Raw genomic sequence first — 22,633 nt, forward strand, 5'->3', positions numbered from 1 at the left:
ATTACCACAATCAGAAGATTCTACCCTTGAACTTTCTTCCCTAACAAATTGCACCTAAACATCTCTCTTAAGCTGTATTCTCTGGATAATTCCTGATTTCTCCATCCCACGTCATACAGACCTGTTCTCAAGAGTTTTCCTGTTGATCCTTAGTGAATGTCAGAGATAAGTATATGAGCCCCATTAACAAGCAGGGAGGGCCTGAAAAGAAGCAGTTGATACAATGTCATGTCTCAATGAGTCATGTAAATATTAAACCCTGGAGAATTTCTGCTTCAAGCATTTTTATCAGTAAGGCAAGGCTTACTGGGTGATATGCAAGTGACTCAGATGAGGTCTGGCACAAAATCAGCTTCTCAATAAATAGTTGAGTGAAAGACCTGTTCTGTAAATGCAGAAAGTTGGTAAAAATGTTCCATTTGAAAGGGAATCTTATCTGGCTGTGAGGTGGGGCCTCCCCAGATGCTTTGGAAAGACCATGTCTAAACGTACCTCTCTGCCCCCATGAAAATGATTCCGTGCTGATGGAGTTTGGGGCGAAAACTCAGAACTGGATCTGGTCTGAAGTGAGAGAGGTTGTTATGACCTTCCCCTAAGAAGAGCCCAGAATGCCATGACCAGAATCATCGCCTTGGCCTCCTTGCCCTCCTCAAAATGCTCCCAATTTGGCCAGTTGTCTTGTGTGTTCAATAAGTGTGTAATAATACTGGAGTTTGTGATTGATTTTCAGAAAGGAAGAAAACCATTTCTTTTGGCGGCAGAGAGGGGCCACATCGAAATGATAGAAAAACTTATCTTCCTTAATCTGCATACTACAGAAAAGGGCAAGGTGAGATGGAATTTTACTTTTTCCCCAAGGACTAGAGAAAGGGAAGTGACAGTTGAGGTTTAGATTTGGCAATGGCATTTTGGTGAGCAGTTGAGTTCTTCACTTGTTACCACAGTCGGAAAGATCATGGGATATCCCAATGAAATCAACCCACTTTTTCAGTGGACTGTACAAATAACCAAGTTTGCTTCATAAATATCTGAAATCAAAGGAGTACATGGAATTTTCTACTGTCAGCTCCGGTTGCTCTTTTCTTCCCCTGAGATCTGCTGGGGACTCCAGCCCCACCTGACCAGGGAAGGAAACACTGAATGGACATCCATGTCCTTGTGGACGTCTTTGATGCTTTTTTTTCAGTAGAAATTTCTAGATGTGAAAGTGTGGGTCAAAGAGTGCTACACATTGTAAAATCTTTCGGTATAATATTGCTAAAACTACCTCCCAGAGATCTTGCAACAGTTTGCCTTCCCAAAAGTTCTATACAATTACTTGTATTATTCCACTTTTTACTAGCAAATTAGCAGCAAAGGTAAAAAAAGAAACATGGATGGTTTGTTCCCTTCTCATTCAAACAGCTATGTGTTTTCATTTAAAACTTTAGAAGTATGAATTTCACTTAAAACTACAGAAAATGTGGCCAGTACTCGAGCCACAGCTTTATCCAATGTGACCCCTGCCCCTGGAAGCCACTCTGCAGCCCTGCCCATGGGCGGGTCATGTCCCTGGGATGCTCTCCTGAGGTGGGTCTCTATTGCAGGAGGGGAGCGCTGCCCTGCACCTCATACCAAAGTGTGGTCACAGCCCTGTGGTCCAGGTGCTGCTCATCCAGTCACAAGAAATAGATGAGATCAGTGAGGTATGAGCAGGGGCTCATTACAGGTGAGCCTGGGGTGCAAAGCTGGAAGAGTGAGAAGAACAGGTTTCGAGAAAGGAATAGGAGGCAAACAAAAGTGTGCCACAGGGTGCGAAGTGAAGTGAAAGTCACTCACTTCTGAAGTGAGAGTCCTGTGTGACTCTTTGTGACCTCATGGACTATACTACTACTGCTGCTACTGCTAAGTCGCTTCAGTCGTGTCCGACTCTGTGCGACCCCATAGACGGCAGCCCACCAGGCTCTGCCATCCCTGGGATTCTCCAGGCAAGAATACTGGAGTGGGTTGCCATTTCCTTCTCCAGTGCATGAAAGGGAAAAGTGAAAGTGAAGTTGCTCAGTCGTGTCCGACTCTTAGCGACCCCATGGACTGTAGCCTACCAGGCTCCTCCGTCCATGGGATTTTCCAAGCAAGAGTACTGGAGTGGGGTGCCATTGCCTTCTCCGCATGGACTATACAGTCCATGGAATTCTCTAGGCCAGAATACTGGAGTGGGTAGCCTCTGCCTTCTCCAGGCGATCTTCCCAACCCAGGGATTGAACCTAGGTCCCCCGCATTGAAGGCAGATTCTTTACCAGCCGAGCCATAAGGGAAGCCCACAGGGTGTAAGTTCAGTTCAGTTCAGTCCCTCAGTCGTGTCCGACTCTTTGCGACCCCATGAATCGCAGCACTCCAGGCCTCCCTGTCCATCACCAACTCCCGGAGTTTACCCAAACTCATGTCCATCGAGTTGGTGACACCATCCAGCCATCTCATCCTCTGTTGTCCCCTTCTCCTCCCGCCCCCAATCCTACCCAGCATCAGGGACTTTTCCAAAGACTCAACTCTTCGCATGAGGTGGCCAAAGTATTGGAGTTTCAGCTTCAACATCAGTCCTTCCAATGAACACCCAGGGCTGATCTCCTTTAGGATGGACTGGTTGGATCTCCTTGCAGTCCAAGGGACTCTCAGGGTCTTCTCCAACACCACAGTTCAAAAGCATCAATTCTTCGGCACTCAGCTTTCTTCACCATCCAACTATCACATCCATACATGGCTGCTGGGAAAAAAACTACAGACCTTTGTTGGCAAAGTAATGTCTCTGCTTTTTAATATGTTATCTAGGTTGGTCATAAATTTCCTTCCAAGGAGTAAACGTCTTTTAATTTCATGGCTGCAGTCACCATCAGCAGTGATTTTGGAACCCCCAAAAAATAAAGTCTGACACTGTTTCCACTGTTTCCCCTTCTGTTTGCCATGAAGTGATAGGACCAGATGCCGTGATCTTCGTTTTCTGAATGTTGAGCTTTAAGCCAGCTTTTTCATTTTCCTCTTTCACTTTCATCAAGAGGCTTTTTAGTTCTTCTTCACTTTCTGCCATAAAGGTGGTGTCATCTGCATATCTGAGGTTATTGATATTTCTCCAGCAATCTTGATTCCAGCTTGTGCTTCATTCAGCCCAGCATTTCTCATGATGCACTCTGCATATAAGTTAAATAAGCAGGATGACAATATACAGCCTTGACGTACTCCTTTTCCTATTTGGAACCAGTCTGTTGTTCCATGTCCAGTTCTAACTGTTGCTTCCTGACCTGCATACAGGTTTCTCAAGAGGCAGGTCAGGTGGTCTGGTACTCCCATCTCTTGAAGAATTTTCCACAGTTTATTGTGATCCACACAGTCAAAGGCTTTGGCAGAGTCAATAAAGCAGAAATAGATGTTTTTCTGGAACTCTCTTGCTTTTTCGATGATCCAACAGATGTTGGCAATTTGATCTCTGGTTCCTCTGCCTTTTCTAAAACCAGCTTGAACATCTGGAAGTCCACATTTAACATATTGCTGAAGCCTGGCTTGGAGAATTTTGAGCATAACTTTACTAGCGTGTGAGATGAGTGCAATTGTGCGGTAGTTTGAGCATTCTTTGGCATTGCCTTTCTTTGGGATTGGAATGAAAACTGACCTTTTCCAGTCCTGTGGCCACTGCTGAGTTTTCCAAATTTGCTGGCATATCGAGTGCAGCACTTTCACAGCATCACCTTTGAGGATTTCAAATAGCTCAACTGGAATTCCATCACCTCCGCTAGCTTTGTTCGTAGTGATGCTTTCTAAGGCCCATTTGACTTCACATTCCAGGATGTCTGGCTCTAGGTGAGTGATCACACCATTGTGATTATCTGTGTCTTGAAGATCTTTTTTGTACAGTTCTTCTGTGTATTCTTGCCACCTCTGCTTAATATCTTCTGCTTATGTTAGGTTCATACCATTTCTGTCCTTTATTGAGCCCATCTTTGCATGAAATACTCCCTTGGTATCTCTAATTTTCTTGAAGAGATCTCTAGTCTTTCCCATTCTGTTGTTTTCGTCTATTTCTTTGCATTGATTGCTGAGGAAGGCTTTCTTATCCCTCCTTGCTGTTCTTTGGAACTCTGAATTCAGATGGGAATATCGTTCCTTTTCTCCTTTGCTTTTCGCTTCTCTTTTCACAGCTATTTGTAAGGCCTCCTCAGACAGCCATTTTGCTTTTTTGCATTTCTTTTCCATGGGGATTTTCTTGATCCCTGTCTCCTGTACAATGTCATGAACCTCCATCCATAGTTCATCAAGCACTGTCTATCAGATCTAGTCCCTTAAATCTATTTCTCACTTCCACTGTATAATCATAAGGGATTTGATTTAGGTCATAACTGAATGGTCTAGTGGTTTTCCCTACTTTCTTCAATTTAAGTCTGAATTTGGCAATAAGCAGTTCATGATCTGAGCCACAGTCAGCTCCTAGTCTTGTTTTTGCTGACTGTAGAGAGCTTCTCCATCTTTGGCTGCAAAGAATATAATCAATCTGATTTCTGTGTTGACTATCTGGTGATGACCATGTGTAGAGTCTTCTCTTGTGTTGTTGGAAGAGGGTGTTTGCTATGACCAGTGCATTCTCTTGGCAAAATTTTGTTAGCCTTTGCCCTGCTTCATTCTGTACTGCAAGGCCAAATTTGCCTGTTACTCCAGGTGTTTCTTGACCTCCTACTTTTGCATTCCAGTCCCCTATAATGAAAAGCACATCATTTTGGGGTGTTAGTTCTAGAAGGTCTTGTAGGTCTTCATAGAACCGTTCAACTTCAGCTTCTTCAGTGTTACTGGTCAGAGCACAGACTTGGATTACTGTGATGTTGTATGGTTTGCCTTGGAAACGAACAGAGATCATTCTGTCATTTTTGAGATTGCATCCAAGTACTGCATTTCGGACTCTTTTGTTGACCATGATGGCTACTCCATTTCTTCTAAGGGATTCCTGCCCACAATAGTAGATATAATGGTCATCTGAGTTAAATTCACCCATTGCAGTCCATGTTAGTTCGCTGATTCCTAGAATGTCGACATTCACTCTTGCCATCTCCTATTTGACCACTTCCAATTTGCCTTGATTCATGGACCTAACATTCCAGGTTCCTATGCAATAGTGCTCTTTACAGCATCGGACCTTGCTTCTATCACCAGTCACATCCACAACTGGGTGGTGTTTTTGTTTTGGCTCCATCCCTTCATTCTTTCTGGAGTTATTTCTCCACTGATTTCCAGTAGCATACTGGGCACCTACCGACCTGGGGAGCTCATCTTTCAGTGTCCTATCCTTTTGCCTTTTCATACTGTTCAGCTGAGCCACAAGGGAAGCCCCACAAGGGGTAAAAGGTGATGCAAAAAAGATTCCTACCTTTTTCTTTAAAGTAACTCACAGCAGTTCATTTGTTAATCCATTCACTTATTCACCAAAAAATATTTAATGTGTACTCTGGATGATGGTTAGAGTATGAGACACAGAGCATCACTGACTCAATGGACCTGAATTGGAGTAACCTCTGGGAGATGGCGGAGGACAGAGGAGCCTGGCGGACTGCAGTGCTTGGGGTCCCAAAGAGTCACACATGACTTAGTGATTGAACCCTGCTAGGTAGAGTGTTTTCTTATTCTGGAAGCCTACAGGGCAAGAAGGGCATACAATAAATATTATATTGGGCTAAATATACTAATAGATGTATATGCAGTGTGCTGTGGGAACACAAAGGAAAATCTGTTTCAGAAATACCACAGACCTCACAGACGAGGTAATATATTATGTGGGTCTGGGCATTCTAATGAACAGTGGTACCAGGAGACTGGAAGAGGACACGAGGGTAGACTTTCAGACAGAGCCCGTGTGAGGGAACTGAGGCATGAAAAAGCATGGTGAGTACTGGGAATGACAGTTCCGAAACTGAGGATGGTATGGGGTGGAGCAATCAAAGGCCGCGCTTACCAGGAGCAGAGTTGGCTCTGACCTGTTGGCAGCAGAGACCTGGGAGGGTTTCAGGCAGCACACAGCAGTGGGGTCCATCCTGGGTAGAGGCAGGACACTGACATGTGCTATGAAGGGGGGATTGGGACCTGGAAAGCTGGAGGTGCGGAGTCCCTTCAGGTGACAGGAAATGCCTGGAGCAAGACGTTGGGAACCTCTCACCCAGGCTCTCGGGGGCAGCAAACAGGATGAGGTGGGAGGAGGAGGTAGAGGTCACAGGATTTGTGAGCAGGGGCTAGGGAGAGGGGAGACTTTCTGCCCCCCAGCTCTCTGGCTTGGACTCCCAGCACGGTGGGGTACCCATCCCTGAGCTGTGGCGTGTGGAGGGTAAGAGGAGGAGAGGAGGGTGAGCGCCTCAGGCATAGGGAGTGGGTGGGTTCTCCCTGAGACACCTGTGGGAGGGGTTTATTCAGGTGAGGGGCTGTGAGGAGATAGAAACCAGGCCTGGAGCTCAGTGGAGAGGCTGTGGCTGTGGAGGCAGACTCCTGAGTCATCTGCTCTGGGAGGTCACTTTTTAACCTCTGGGTCCCTGCCTTTGGAGCTGGCTGTTTGGAGACCCAAGTGAGTGGAGTCCTCTTGGACTTCATAGTAGTGATGATCAGATTGAACTGGTTTAACTTTATGAAGATCCTAGGAATTCGATCTTCCTGAGTAAAAGTTATGAATGATGTGTGAGAAACTCAAGGAGAACTTCAGTCACCTAGCACAAAACAGCCCTCATTGGCCTTCACAAATATAGAGATCCGGTCCTATAGTCATAGGATTTAAAGTCTTAGTCATGCTGGCCCTTTTCTGTTCTAATACTTTACCACTAGAATGTGTGCACCTGGATGTAATCCACCTTTTAGCTATTTTTGAGTCAGGGCACATTGCGGAAAAGTCTTTAAGTCTAACAAACTGTAATTGTAGACTGTGATAGATTTTATTTGCACAAAGTATCTAGTGAGTGATACTATTAATCCTTTGGATGAAGACCATAATGTACATACCATCTTGGGCTGCCTCTGTTTTCTGACATAGGCTCTTGCAGACCATGGAGTGACTCATGGGACTAGGCTTTTTTGTTTGTTTGGTTGTTTTTTTGTTTGTTTTTTGGGGGAGACTAGGCTTGAGTGTGTTGCTCTCCAAACATTCTGGGTAGCAAACTCATATCAGTAAAGAAAATGTGAGCATGCACCTTATCCCAGGTGCATTTATCATTAAATCAATATATTATAAAACATATGCTAGAAATATAAATTTTAAAGATTGAGATAAAAATAAACATAAATAGCAATTTTCATATTTTCTCTACACTGAAGGGATTATCTTATAAACATCTGATATGTTTCCCTTCCAGTTTCCCTTGTGTTCCTATGCATGCATATTTTTAGTGTCTGCCCAAAATGCCTTTAACCCTTCTTTAGCTCCTGGCCATTTAGGTTTTGTTCAGTTTTTCTTTATTATGAAAGTAAGGCTGTCAAGACTGACCCAGACTTGCCTGGGAGTGTCCAGGAGTCTCTAGTGGAGGAGTGGGTTGGTGGTGGCCTGTTGCAGGGTTGGGGGCACTGAGTGTAGCAGTACATGCACGGGATCTTTTGAAGGAGGTCACCATTATCTTCATTACCTCCACCATAGTTTGGCCCCAGGTAAATAACAGGGAGGGAACACAGCTCCACCCATCTATAGAAAATTGGATTAAAGATTTACTGAGCATGGCCCGGCCCATCAGAACAAGACCTCGTTTCCCCCTCAGTCAGTCTCTCCCATCAGGAAGCTTCCATAAACCTTTTATCCTTCTCCATCAGGGGGCAGACAGACTGAAACAGACTGAAAACCACAATCACAGAAAACTAACCAATCTGATCACGTGGACCACAGCCTTGTCTAACTCAATGAAACTATGAGCCGTGCTGTGTAGGGCCACCCAAGATGGACAGGTCATGGTGGAGAGTTCTGACAAAATGTGGTCCACTGGAGAAGGGAATGGCAAACCACTTCAGTATTCTTGCCTTGAGAACCCCATCAACAGTATGAAAAGGCAAAAACATAGACATTGAAAGATGAACTCCCCAGGTCGGTAGGTGCCCAATATGCTACTAGAGATCAGTGGAGAAATAAATCCAGAAAGAATGAAGAGATGGAGCCGAAGCAAATACAACAGCCAGTTGTGGATGTGACTGGTGATGGAAGCAAAATCCAATGCTGTAAAGAGCACTATTGCATAGAAACCTGGAATGTTAAGTCCATGAATCAAGGCAAATTGAAAGTGGTCAAACAGGAGATGGCAAGAGTGAACATCAACATTTTAGGAATGTGAACTAAAATGCACTGGAATGGGTGAATTTAACTCGGATGACTGGTATATCTACTACTGGGTGGTAGTATGTATACTTCTTTCCTTAGAAGAAATGGAGTAGCCATCATAGTCAACGAAAGAGTTCAAAATGCAGTAATTAAATGCAACCTCAAAAATGACAGAATGATCTCTGTTCATTTCCAAGGCAAACCATTCAATATCATGGTAATCCAAGTCTATACCCCTACCAGTAATGCTGAAGAAGCTGAAGTTGAATGGTTCTATGAAGACCTACAAGACCTTCTAGAACTAACACTCAAAAATGATGTCCTTTTCATTATAGGGGATTGGAATGCAAAAGTAGGAAGTCAAGAGATACCTGGAGTAACAGGCAAATTTGGCCTTGGAGTACAGAATGAAGCAGGGCAAAGGCTAATAGAGTTTTGCCAAGAGAATGCACTGGTTATAGCAAACACCCTCTTCCAACAACACAAGAGAAGACTCTACGCATGGACATCACTAGATGGTCAACACCAAAATCAGATTGATTGTATTCTTTGCAGCCAAAGATGGAGAAGCTCTCTACAGTCAGCAAAAACAAGACCGGGAGCAGACTGTGGCTCAGATCATGAACTCCTTATTGCCAAATTCAGAATTAAATTGAAGAGAGTAGGAAAAACCACTAGACCATTCAGTTATGACCTAAATCAAATCCCTTACGATTATACAGCAGAAGTGAGAAATAGATTCAAGGGATTAGATCCAGTAGACAGAGTGCCTGATGAACTATGGATGGAGGTTCATGACATTGTACAGGAGACAGGGATCAAGACCATCCCCAAGAAAAAGAAATGCAAAAAAGCAAAATGGTTGTCTGAGGAGGCCTTACAAATACCTGTGAAAAGAAGAGAAGCAAAGAGCAAAGGAGATAAGGGAAAATATACCCATTTGAATACAGAGTTCCAAAGAATAGCAAGGAGAGATAAGAAAGCCTTCCTCAGTGATCAGTGCTCTCTCTCTGTATGTGTGGATGTATGTATATAAACATATATGTACCTATGTATACATATATACATATATATGTGTACCTACTTGTGTGCATGTATATACTGCTCTGTACCTCGCTTTTTTAAATTGTCAGTGTATACATATCTTGGAGGTCTCCATATCACAGTGTATAAGCAATTCATTTTCAAAAGCTTAAATGTTAACTTTAACTGGTACTAAGTTTTTCTGGTGTTGAACACCAGAATTAAGAATAAAGTCCCAAACTGGTAATGTTTTATATATTCTTGTTTTCTGCTGGCAGGAGCATATACTTTTGTTTAATTCTTTTGAAAAGCAGTTTGTCGTTTTCCATTCACCCATGTTTGGAAAATTATGTTAAAAGAAAAGTCTAAGAGGAGGGGAAAGCCACATGCATTAAGATAGATGTTAAAGTAACTAGTGGTTACCATTTGTGGCATGGGGGCAATATAGGGGTAGGGGAGTAGGAGGTTCAAACTATTGGATGTAGGCTAAGCTCAAGAATGTCTTATATACAACACAGAGAGTTTAGCCAATATTTTGTAATAACTGTAAATGGAAAGTAACCTTTAAGAATTGTATAAACATTTTAAAAGATTTAAAAAGATGTTAAAATTGCCTCCAGTAACCAAGAATTTGATACAACCTGTAAGGGCAACAAATGGTAGGGGAAGGCTGAATAAAATTTTGGTCACCTATTTCTTGGAAAATTATATAACCATTAAGAAATATTAATGATAAATACTAAGCCCATTACAATACAGAAAAATATTCATGATAGAACACTAATAGAAAAAACAATATGTTTTACCTATGATTTTAATGGTATAATTTTTTTTCCCTGTCACTCCACTCAGCTTGCAGGATCTTAGTTCCCTGACTGGGGATCAAACCTTGGCCCACGGCGGTGAAAACACTAACCCTGGACCACCAGGGAAGTCCATTGTTGTACATAATTTATATATACATAGACAAGAGTGCGAGAGTGGGAAGTGTAGAGTGAGGTAATTCCCACTCATGTCACAAGGTTATTTATGCAATAAATGAGCATAAAGTTAAGAATTCAAGGGGCCCGGGAAATATTCAGACTACTTTGAATTCAGAATATTTTCAGCATATTCTCCTGTCATGCCCAGGTGCCCCTCTGTCCCCAGTCTGCAGCCGGTTGGAAAGAGCCCTGGAAAGGGCTCCCTCATTAGCAAGGCCCTCCCGGGCTCTCTCCCTTTGGCTTGTTCCGCTGCTCTGTGCCTCCCTCCTGTGCTTCGTCATTTGGCCCCTCGAAGGGTTTTGCTCGGTAATGCCTTTCAGATGCTCTGCATTCTCCCTGCCTTGCCAGGACTGCAGGCTCCACGGAGTCCATATCGTTATACCTCATCCAGACAGCCTGGAACTTGTCCTAAGTCCATTTTTTCGCCTTTTACATTATCTTGAGTTTCCCCCGAGTTCATGCGCACACTTCCTGGATCAACAGCCTCAGCCTCCACTGCTGTCCACACCTGCGTCTGCCCAGCCCAGTAAAGACCCCGGGAAAGCAAGCAGCATGAAGCAGGAAGCCAGCAGCATGGACATACCCCGGGGTCCTCTTAGACTCATTTGGCTTTCGCATCTGTAGGTGATTACTGTGTTTGATCTCGGAGAAGCTTCGCCCGCTGACATTGGTTAGTTTTGGTCTCCAGGAGTTTGCTTTGTGCCCCGACCCCGACTAAGGGGCGGGGGTAAAAGTTGAGTCATTTCTGAGGAGGTAATTGGAGAAAGATTGTGGATTTAGCTGCCCATGGAGGCTGTCTCCACTTGTGCTGCGTGGAGAGGCTGCTGATCCCCCAGGATCCAGTGAAGACTTTTGTAGACCCTAAGAACAACACATTTCCGGAGGGCTTCCCTGGCGGCTGGCTCAGATGGTAAAGAAGCTGCCTGCAATGCAGGAGACCTGGGTTTGATCCCTGGGTTGGGAAAGATCCCCCAAGAGAAGGGAATGGCCACCCACTCCAGTATTCTTGCCTGGAGAATCCCATGGACAGAGGAGCGTGGCAGGCCATAGTCCATGGGGTCGCAAAGAGTCAGACAAGACTGAGGACTGTCTTATCTTCACATCTTATCAAGTAACTTTAAAGGCTCCCACATTCTGCATTAAATACACCTTTTCTTTTGTTGTAACTTATTTTTAAAGATTTTTTTGTTTACAATCCTTTGGATATGATTGTTTTGTTCCGTCGCTAAGTCATGTCCGCCTCTTTGCCACCACATGGACTACAGCATGCCAGGATTCTCTGTCGTCTGCTAGCTCCTAGGGTTGCTCAGATTCAGGTCCATTGAATCAGTGATGCTACCTAACCATCTCGTCCTCTCCTGTCCCCTTCTCCTTTTGCCTTCAGTCTTTCCCACCATCAGCTGCTGCTGCTGCTAAGTACCTTCAGTTGTGTCCAACTCTGTGTGACCCCATAGACGGCAGCCCACCAGGCTCCCCCATCCCTGGGATTCTCCAGGCAAGAACACTGGAGTGGGTTGCCATTTCCCTCTTCAATGCATGAAAGTGAAAAGTGAAATGAAGCTGCTCAGTCGTTCCGGCGCTCAGCGACCCCATGGACTGCAGCCCACCAGGCTCCTCCATCCATGGGATTTTCCAGGCGAAAGCACTTGAGTGGGGTGCCATTGCCTTCTCCGGTTGCCAGCATCAGGGTCTTCTCTAATGAGTCAGTTCTTTGCATCAGGAGGCCAAAGTATTGGAGTTTCAGCTTCAACATCAGTCCTTCCAATGAATATTCAGGACTAATTTCCTTTAGGATGGACTGGTTTGATCTCCTTGCAGTCCAAGGGACGCTCAAGAGTCTCCTCCAACACCACAGTTCAAAAGCATCAATTCTTTGGCACTCAGCCTTCTTTATGGTCCAACTCTCACATCTGTACATGACTGCTGGAAAAAACATAGCTTTGGCTATACGGACATTTGTTGGCAGAGTGGCTGCTGCTGCTACTGCTAAGTCACCTCAGTTGTGTCCAACTCTGTGCGACCCCATTGACGGCAGCCCACCAGGCTCTGCCGTCCCTGGGATTCTCCAGGCAAAAACACTGGAGTGGGTTGCCATTTCCTTCTCCAATGCATGAAAGTGAAAGTGAAGTCGCTCAGTTGTGTCCGACTCTTAGCGACCCCATGGACTGCAGCCTATCAGGCTCCTCTATCCATGGGATTTTCCAGGCAAGAGTACTGGAGTGGGGTGCCACTGCCAGAGGATACTTTTTTTTTCCAGAGGTTACTTTTTAATATGCTGTCTAGGTTTGTCAAACCTTTCCTTCCAAGGAGCAACCATCTTTTAATTTTATGGCTATAGTCACCATCCACAGTGATTTTGGAGCCCAAGAAAATAAAATGTTACTGCTTCCACTTTTCCCCCTTCTATTTGCCTTGAAGTGATGGAACCAGATGCTATGATCTTAGTCTTTTGAATCATGAGTTTTAACCCAGCTTTTTCGCTCTCTTCTTTCACTTTTATCAAAAGGCTCTTTAGTTCCTCTTCACTTTATACCATTAGAGTGGTATCATCTGCATATCTGAGGCTGTTGATATTTCTCCAATCTTGATTGGAATCTTGATTCCAGCTGGTTCTTCCTGCAGCCCAGTATTTTGCATGATGTACTCTACACATAAGTTAAATAAGCAGGGTAACAATATACAGCTTTGACATACTCCTTTCCCAGTTTGGAACAAGTTCATTGTTTCATGTCTGGTTCTAACTCCTGTTTCTTGACCTGCATACAATGTTGTAGCCATGCATTCTGGGAAACAAACTCACTCAGAAGGACAGTGCAGGTAGTGGAGTGCAGTTTATTACACCGGCGGGCCCAAGGCAGAGTCTTCTCTTAGCCAAGGACCCTGACCAGCATTTATGAAAATCTTTTATACCCTATGTGTACGTGTCCGAACTCACCACCCCAAATTCCTTGAGACTTACATAAACAAAGGAAGGGTAAATACAATCACAATAATCCCATTATTCATGTGTTATGTGTTCAAACGGTTAAACAATTGGGTAATAATCAATAAGCTCAAGGTTACACTCCTATAGGTACAGAAAAATTTATGGCCTGTCCGGAGACAGGGGTGATTAGTATATGTTTTCTCTTAGGCAATGAGTAACCTGGATGCGATCTTCAAAGTTCCCCTGTCCGGAGGGGGTCTTATCCTTCTATTGTCGTTTCCATAGGCACTAAGCACAGAGTTTAGAGTCCTTTGGAGAGGTGGCTGAGCTTGATTAGCATGAACAGGCCTAAGATGGAGTCCAGGCCCTATGAATTCCCTCTTCAACAAGTTTCTCAGAAGACAGGTAAGGTAGTCTGATAGTCCCATCTCTTAAAAAATTTCCCACAGTTTGTTGTGATGCACACAGTCAAAGACTTTAGCATAGTCAATGAAGCAGAAGTAGCTATTTTTCTGGAATTTCCTTGCTTTCTCCATGATCCAGTGGATGTTGGCAATTTGATCTCTGGTTCCTCTGCCTTTTCTAAATCCAGCTTGTACATCTGGAAGTTCTCAGTTCATGTACCGTTGAAGCCTAGCTTGAAGGATTTTGAGCATAACCTTGCTAGCACGTGAAATGAGCACAATTATACGGCAATTTGAATATTCTTTGGCATTGCCCTACTTTGGGATTGGAATGAAAACTGACTTTTTCCAGTGCTCTGGCTGCTGCTGAGTTTTTCAAGTTTGTTGACATACTGAATGTAGCACTTTAAGACCACACTAACTTATGATTGATTTCTTAGAATTCTGCTCATACTTGAAAATTTGAGGGAAGTGAAAAAATTTAACCTACAAATTGTTTACAGTATAATGAATACTTGATGAATATTGCATTTAACAATCAATGAAGTATGACTATGTTGATTAAATATTTATTCACTTCAATTTTGTGGTTTTCTTTTGATATTTTGGAAGCAACTTTTTTTTTTTAAGATTTCAAATATTTCTTTGGTGCTTAAAAAGTCTGAAGGTCATACACTCTGTGCCCGTTGTGTCTCGTGGATGAAATGCCACAGGCCCCTACAGCTCTTTGGGTTCCTGGCTTTGGGCTCTTTACAAACCTTTTTCTGCATCAGACCCTTCCATTGGGGGCATTTCCTACTATTCTGATCTCAGTCTAGATGTCACCCTATCCAAGAAGGTTTTCTAGATCACTCACTGGAAAATAATCATCCAGTCACACTATTTTACTTCTCACTGTAGCATGATCATTACCACTAGCTAATGTTATTCTTCTAATAACATCTAGAATCTAATAGATGGATTTATTCCAAATCTGTCGATTTACTGATCTACCAGTCTACTGATCTATATATCAATTGATTGTCCACCCCTACTGGAATGTAACATCAGAGATATTGTCAGTCGAATCATATCCACACCCCCACTATCTAACATAGGGTATGGCACATAATAAGTGCTCAATAAATTTTTTGTGGCTTTATTGAGATGATAGTTAAGTACACCTTTACTAGCTCATGTATTTCCCAAGTAAGGTAATGGTTTGAGAAAAAGAGGTAGGATGGTGTGGTTGGCAGAATAACAGCCCCCAAAGAGGTCCACATTAGGATCCTGGGAACCTGTGAGTTTGTGAAGTTACAGGGCAAAGGGGAATTAAGGTTGATCATCATCTGACCCTACAAGGAGATTATCCAGGTGAGCCTAATATAATCACAAGGGTCTTTTCAAGCAGAAAAATAAGGCCAGCAGGGAGGTCAGAGGGATGTAACATGAAAAGGACTGAGCACCCCATTCCTGGAGTTTGAAGGTAAAGGAGTGGGGCTGAGAGCCAAGGGGTGTGTGTGGCTTCTACAGACTGAAAAAGGCAAAGAAATGGATTCTCCTGAAAGCCTCCCTATAGGCCTTTCTTTTCACTTAGTGAGACTCATTTCAGACTTCTGACCTCTAGAACTGTAAGATAATACATCTGTATTGTTTAAGGCACTTAACATTTGTGGTAATTTGTTATTCGCAGCAATAGAAAACTAATAATATAGATGGTTCTGTTATTGTCACAGAGGAAGACATAGAGGCCCATCCTTGAGAGGCCATTTATTCAAAGTCATTTAGGCATTTAGTATCGGCTCAAGCTAGATTCCCATTGGTTAGAGTGTGTATCAATCCTGTGAGTATTTGTTTCACTTGCCTATCACTTTATAACCAACCAACCCAAAGCACAGCGGCTTAGAACCATACACTGTTATCTTTAAGCTTTTCTTCTTGCAAGGGCTTTTGCAGGAGGATGGGATAATCAGGTGCTTCCCAGGTGGCCCAGTGGTAAAGAATCCCCCTGCAATGCAGGAGACGCAGGAGACGTGGGCTTGATCCCTGGGTGGGGAAGATCTCCTGGAGGAGGAAATGGCAACCCACTCCAGTATTCTTGCCTGGAGAATTCCATGGACAGAAGAGCCTGGCAGACCACAGTCCATGGGGTCGCAAAGAGTTGGACACAATTGAGCTAATAACACTTTCACGCTGTTTTGAGGTGGTACCTGCAAGGGGACAGTTGCTAGTAAACAGAATGAAAGAGGGTTGAGACATTTCTGGGGTCAGTACGAAGTTCATCTCTTTTGGTTCAAGGAGAGGGTTAGCAGGGTATATAGAGAGAAGACTTGGCCCCAGTTCACTTCGTACTTCCTAGCTTTAGCTCATATGTGCCTGAGGCATGCCTAGGACCTGACTCTTCACCTAGAAGCAACAAAGAGCACCCCGCCCCCCCCGCCCCCCCCAATAATCAGAAGCACATTGGATTTTCTCTTTAAAAGAGTCATACTGTTTCATTGTATTCATTGATAACCATGTGAAGAACACCAGAAAGCATGCTGGATTCTAATGGGAATCCCTCCCTGCCTTCTCTCTCCATCTATCTATCTCTTACAGATCAATATCAGTGCTTGGCAGACAGCAACCTGGAATGGCCGTTCATCACTTGTCAGCTTTCTTCTCAGTGAGAACGTTGATCTGCACCAGAAGATGGAAGTGAGTCTATTGTGATAACATGGACTTTGATCCCAGCTCTGTGAGGCTGTGCTGTAAGATTCAACGTGCAGATACACTGGGGAGAGAGAGGGGAAGAACAGGTGATCATAAAGGAGGAATTCTTTCTTGGAGGGCTGACCAACTCCTTTTGCAGACTGAGTTTTAATCGTGAGAAATAGAATCCGAGGGCTGAATTTTAGAAAGTTGCTGCAGTTCCTGAACAAAATGAAATCTTTGTGTTTTAAATATTTATATTTGCCGCAGGTAAACTTTCTCGTGTGTCTGGAGATGCCATTCTTGTATTAAATTTATCAGTCTGGGAAAATGATGAAGCTCCTGTTAATAGGAAGGAGAAGGATTATTTTTCTCCCTTCGCTGACTGATTTTGTTTTTCTTTTGAAAGTCAGTCATTTGTACTGATTTAGGTTTTCTGAAGTTGGCCCTGGCAGAATTAACAAAGGCCATCTGTGCTGGAATTAGATGCTATTTTTTTACTCTACTTTCATTTCTCCTGGGATAATATTCTTTCCTCTGATCTTGCTTAAGCCATTACTATTTATTGTATTAACTGGAGAGAAGGGATGTGACTTAAACCAGGATTGGTAGTTTTTGGAGCATGGCATGAGAGGCTCTGAATTTGCCTGGTCTATCCAAGGATGCCTCCCATTTCTCAGGAGGGTTTGGGGCCACAGCAAGGCTGGTAGTCCCAGCAGGAAGGGCACTCCCTATGTCCCTGGGATTAGGGATCTGTTCTCTTTTTTCATGCTTGGTGTCATAGAGACCAGGTCCTCCCAGAGCGAAAGAGGTCTGTATGGAAAGCCTGCCGCTCCACCCCATCTATCTCTGACTGCCCATGCTCACCCTTGGACAGTCTGATGTACACAGCTTTAGGTCCCATCTGCCCCTCCTTTCCTCCTCCTCTGAGTACTGGTGGGTTATTTGCTCAATCACTACGTCTTTCTTCCATCCATCTACCCCTGTGGGAAGGAGGCTGGTGTTGATGTTGGAGTCAGGAAGATCTGGGTTCGAATCCTGTCTCTGCCACTTTCTAGCTCAGATGCCTCAAGAGGTGATTTAACCTCTGTGTCTCCAATTGATAGCTCAGGATCTCCAAAGAAGAAGATTTAGCTTCCGGACCAGGCACCAGGCTTGATCACTCAAGAGCTTTTGTGTAGCAGAGTTTTATTAAAGTATAAAAAGGGACAGAGAGAGCTTCTGACAGACATCAGAAGGGGAACTGAGAGTGCCCCCTTGCTAGTGTTAGCAAGGGAGTTATATACTTTTTAAATTGGTTATTACAATGAATCAAAAGAATGTCTCAAGGTTGTAAAGATCATACTAGACCCACTCCCACAATTTACATTTTAAGATGACAGGATTAGAACTAACAATAGAAAGATCTTACCAGACCCACTCCAGTAATATACATTTTAAGATAACAGGATTAGTCAGAAGGTTTTCAAGAAGGAGAAACTGTCCTCAAGCAAGATACATTGTTGTTATATAATCCTTAGTACAGAGTTTAAACTGAGTTGTTTGTTGTGTAATCATCAGTTCTGGGCTTAAAGAAAAAGTTTTATGTGACTAAGTCTAAGGAATGTAGAGAAAAAAAAAAGACTTTGTCTTTTCCTCCTCCTTGAGAATTCCAGACCCTATCTCCTCTTCTAGAGCCCCAGACCCTTCTCTCCTCCTCAGTGGCCCGGACTTCTTATCAACCTGCCTAGGAATTAACACTCTCAGTATGTAAAGTGTGGAATAGAAGACCTAACTGCTGGGGTGGTTAATGAAAAGCTGTCAGCCTAGTGTTTTAAACAGTATTATCCGTTGGGGATATGAGAGTATTAACTGTATGGATGTGAGAGTTGGACTATAAAGAAAGCTGAGCACCGAAGAATTGATGCTTTTGAACTGTGGTGTTGGAGAAGACTCTTGAGAGTCCCTTGGACTGCAAGGAGATCCAACCAGTCCATCCTAAAGGAAATCAGTCCTGAATATTCATTGGAAGGACTGATGCTGAAGTTGAAACTCTAATACTTTGGCCACCTGATGTGAAGAACTGACTCTGACAGTTCCTGAACTGTCATTAGGAAAAGACCCTGATGCTGGGAAAGATAGAAGGTGGGAGGAGAAGGGGATGACAGAGGATGAAATGGTTGGATGGCATCACTGACTCAATGGACATGAGTTTGAGCAAACTCTAGGCGTTGGTGATGGAGAGAAGCCTGGTGTGCTGCAGTCCATGGGGTCGCACAGAGTCGGACACGGCTGAGCGACTGAACTATTGGGGATGTGAGTGTGTAGTAGTACCATTAGGAGGATGTGTTGTCTGTGCGTAACTGATACTGACTAATGTCATCGTCTCTGGTTGAGCAGCACTGCGCCCTGTCCTCTGTACCCACACTCAAGGCATCTGCACCCCTTCTCTCCACTCTCTCTGCCGCTCAGCTCAGCTTCTGTGGTCCACACGGTCTCACTGCATGCCCTTCCCTGCTCTGTCATCCCGGTGCCCCAAGCCCTGCCCTCCCCACTAGACGCCCCTCACCTCACTCTCACACCATAACTGTGTTCTCCTCGCCTTTTTTCCTTCTTGCGGCTGCCTTGTCTACCCCCAGGGAGGTGTTTTCTCTTGAGCCTCCCAGACCAGGGGCAGCTGGGTGGGAGTGAGGCAGCAAGAGGCTGTGTGAGTGAGTGTGGAGGTGGGCCCTGAGCCTGGCAGAGCTGGTAAGAAGCCTGCGGTGGAGGTGACTGAGTGCGTGGCTGGAAAACAGGCATTTTAGCCACAGAGTGGGAGGCAAGCAGACTGTCGAGGCTTGGTGAATACACGGCGGTCGGACTATATAGGTGGAAGGGCTGAGCATGGACCGTACCCTAGGTGAGGGGGTGTTACTCCTACAACCCGCTCTAGGGAGAAAAAGCCTTAGTTCAAGACAAGTTAGGAAATATGGAATATGACTGCTATTTCTCCCTTGTGGTTATTCCCACTGCACTTTAGCTCTTTGAAGGCTCTGAGAAGTCCTGCAGTTAAGCTATTCAGTATTTTCTTAGTCTTCATATTTGAGCTCAGATGTCAATTCTTCAGGAAAGTCGTTTCTGACCTCGGAAAGTTAGGCCCTCAGCCCACCCCCACATATGCTATCTAACCAATCTGCAGTTTTCCTCCAAGGTACTTAACACAATTAGTAACCGTATATTTATTTTGTGACTTAAAAAAAAATCAATATCTACTTTCCCTACTCGATGAAAGAGTCCTGAGGATGGGCCATGTTCACCACTGAACCCCTTGCTCTTGTTCAGTTGCTCAGTCGTGTCCGACTCTTTGTGATCCCATTGCCTGCAGCACACCAGGCTTCCCTGTCCTTCACTATCTCCCAAAGTTTGCTCAAACTCATGTCTATTGAGTCAGTGACGCCATCCAACTGCCTTGTCCTCTGTCATCCCCTTCTCCTCCTGCCTTCAATCTTTCCCAGCATCAGGTCTTTTCCTGTGAGTCAGTTCTTCATATCAGGTGACCAAAGTATTGGAGCTTCAGCTTCAGCATCAGTCCCTCCAATGAATTCAGGTCCAATTTCCTTTAGGATTGACAGGTTTGATCTTACTGTCTAAGGGACTCTCAAGAGCCTTCTGCAGCACCCCAGTTAGAAAGCATCAGTTCTTCAGTGCTCAGCCTTCTTTATGGTCCAGCTGTCACATCCATACATGACTACTGGAAAAATCATAGTTTTCATTCATTCATAGGCCAGGCTCTTTTTCAAGATGCTGATTGAAACCCTAGCATCATGAAAAGAGCCTGGCTTATAGTAGGTGCTCAGAATCAAGTTCTAGAATCAATGATGTGAGAGGGTGGGTTGCTGGTGAGCAGGTTGTCTGTACGGCCTTGGCAGGCAAATGATCGCTAAAGACTTACTGAAGGATTCACCACCATGCTGGGCAGTGTCAGTGTTGGGATTATCTGCTGAAATGAGTCACTTTTTGATCTGAACGTTGAAGCCAGAATTTTTGAATTTGAAATTGTCATTTGTTTCTGCAGCCTAAGGAGCCCCCTCTTCATTTAGCTGTTCTCAACAACCATGTCACAGTGGTGAACAGCTTATTAAGTCCACAGCATGACACTGATATCTTAAATCAGGTAAGCCAGCAAGTTAGAACCTGGAGAGTCAATTTTCTTGTTTCAACTCAGTGTGTGTTTAGGGGTAGTTTTGATCAAGTTCAAGGTTCCTGGGAGGAATAGGCACATTCATTTTTTATCCTTTTCCTCCTCTCATCCTCACTCCTACTTGCACACATATTTTGTCTTTTTCAAACGCACAACTGGGATTCAGCCAGTGCATTATTAAACTGTTCACATTTAACAGGCCCAGTGCTTCGGATAGATAAACAGTAGCTCGGAGGTAAATTCCCAGAGCCTCTTTAAATCAAAAGCTCCTCCCGCAGTGTGAAATGTTGTAGTTGGCAGAGAACCCTTTTGCCCCAGAAGGAAGCTTTGTTTCTGCATGACAGACAGTAAATGTATCTTCTTTTTGCCCAAAAGGCAAAAGAGACCTCTTGAATTTTTTTTTTTTTAATCACCATGAATTCAGTCCATTGGAGCAGAATCAAATGCTCCATAAAAAGCATCCATCACTGGCTAGAAATGGAAATGTTGAGGTGGAAGAATTAAGAGGATGGGGGTGCGTGCTGTCTGCACTGGGGCCTGCTGTGGGATGGGCTGCCCTCTTCCAGAGGCCAGGAGTGGGAAGGAAAACTCTGAGAGAGAGGTCTTAACCCATGAGCCTCGCAACCTCTCCCTCCCTCCTGGCTGCCCCCTCCAAGGCAAGGAGCGGCCCTGACTGGGGAGGATGCCTGAACTTACCCACTGGGCAGTGCTCAGTTTCCTCATGTGTGAAGCCAGAGCACTGATTCCCATCTCTGCTCCAGCTCCAACCTGTGAGGTCACTGGTGCTCTGAGCTGAATGGGTACTTAACTCCCTGTCAGTCCCTTCCTTCCCCAGGGACCATTCTCCTCTCTGGTCTTTTACTATCCCAAAAGTGTGGGGGAAGAAAAATCCCCCCGTGTTACTAAACACACATGTGTGTTCAACTATGTTAATGCCCCAGATCTTTTCTTATGGGCAGCATCTTTCTCTCCACGTGCACAGAACTCACAAGTGGTTCTCAGAATTGGCTAGCTCCACTCCAGCAAACAAAGCTTGCCAGACTGCCACCCAGGGTATCAAACTCTTCATCATTGATGGTTTCTGTTAGACTAGGAATACACACAGTGTATAAAAGTAAGAAAACATAAATAAGCTAAAAACTTACAATTTGTTTCTAATCCCCCCAAAGAAAGAGAGCTCTCTTAATATTTTGGTGCATTTTCTGCCCTCTAGACTTCTAGCAGTTTTGCCATAGGGAGGTTTTATGAGTACTTGGTGTGTGACACTTGTCTCTGTTCCATGTTGGTATAGACTTTTGATCAGTCTGTCAGTGTAAGTTCCATATCTTAGATAATGAGCCTCCAGAGGGGCACGTTGCCACCTAAAGGTGGGTCTTTAGTAAATGCTCTTTGATATTAATTCTGTTAACATCCCAAGCAGGTTGGCCCTGTGCTCTAGGAGGAATAGTCCTGGACTAGATGCTACTGCCCAGCTGTGTGACACTGGAGGAGTTGCTTCCTCCCTCTGGTTTAGGAGCTGGGCTAGATCATACCAGTGTTCCTTTCTGTGTTAATATTTTAGAAATGTCTTCACATCAGAATTTCTTTTGGTGGGAGATTTAAGATGAGTGATTCTCTTATGATTTCATCTATTTCTCTGAGACACTCTTGTCCTTTTTGTAGGAAAATGGTTATTTCAGAAAGGAATTAAAAGCTGACACTCCCTTTATACACTATAACGTAGGGAATTTGCAAAATAGAGAAAAGCATCAAGAAAGCAATAAAAATAACCTCTAATCCCTCCATCTAGATGTTATCATTCTTAACATCACCAATGCATTTTCTTCTCTTTTTCTATTTTTATATATAAATTGAGCTCAGCTAGATAGTGTTTTTTCCTAAGGTTTTTAATGTGACAAGCACTTTTTCATTTTTACAAATCTCTGAAATTATTTTTTATTGTGGAATAATAGATGTAACATAAAACAACTATTGTAACCATTTCTAAGTGTACAGTTCACTGGCATTAAGCATATTGACCATGTGCATAACTCACTCTGTCTCCAGAGCTTTATCTCTCCAAACAGAAGCTCCATGCTCATTAAACAGTAATTCCTTATTCCCTCCTCCTTGACACCACATTTCACTGTATCTCTATGAACTTACTACTGTAGGTGTCCCTTATTGAAATTATTTTAA

General features: G+C 43.9%; 1 protein-coding gene and 1 long non-coding RNA gene across 2 annotated transcripts in view; both read left to right on the top strand.

Annotated features, from left to right (window-relative positions):
• Positions 1-22,633, top strand: part of ANKDD1B (ankyrin repeat and death domain containing 1B) — a 62,218-nt gene that overhangs the window by 21,366 nt on the left and 18,219 nt on the right. Inside the window, 4 exon segments of the mRNA XM_081510759.1 lie at positions 731-829; positions 1,587-1,685; positions 16,204-16,302; positions 20,330-20,428. Of these exon segments, the coding sequence (XP_081366885.1) occupies positions 731-829; positions 1,587-1,685; positions 16,204-16,302; positions 20,330-20,428 (396 nt within the window).
• Positions 8,626-12,700, top strand: LOC145514918 (uncharacterized). The gene is made up of 3 exons (XR_014060563.1): positions 8,626-11,138; positions 11,375-12,379; positions 12,450-12,700. It is a non-coding gene; the product is annotated as an uncharacterized LOC145514918 (long non-coding RNA).

The sequence above is a fragment of the Giraffa tippelskirchi genome, chromosome 7, assembly GCF_054371585.1.
Source record: "Giraffa tippelskirchi isolate mGirTip1 chromosome 7, T2T-mGirTip1v1.2.pri, whole genome shotgun sequence".
NCBI lineage: Eukaryota > Metazoa > Chordata > Mammalia > Artiodactyla > Giraffidae > Giraffa > Giraffa tippelskirchi.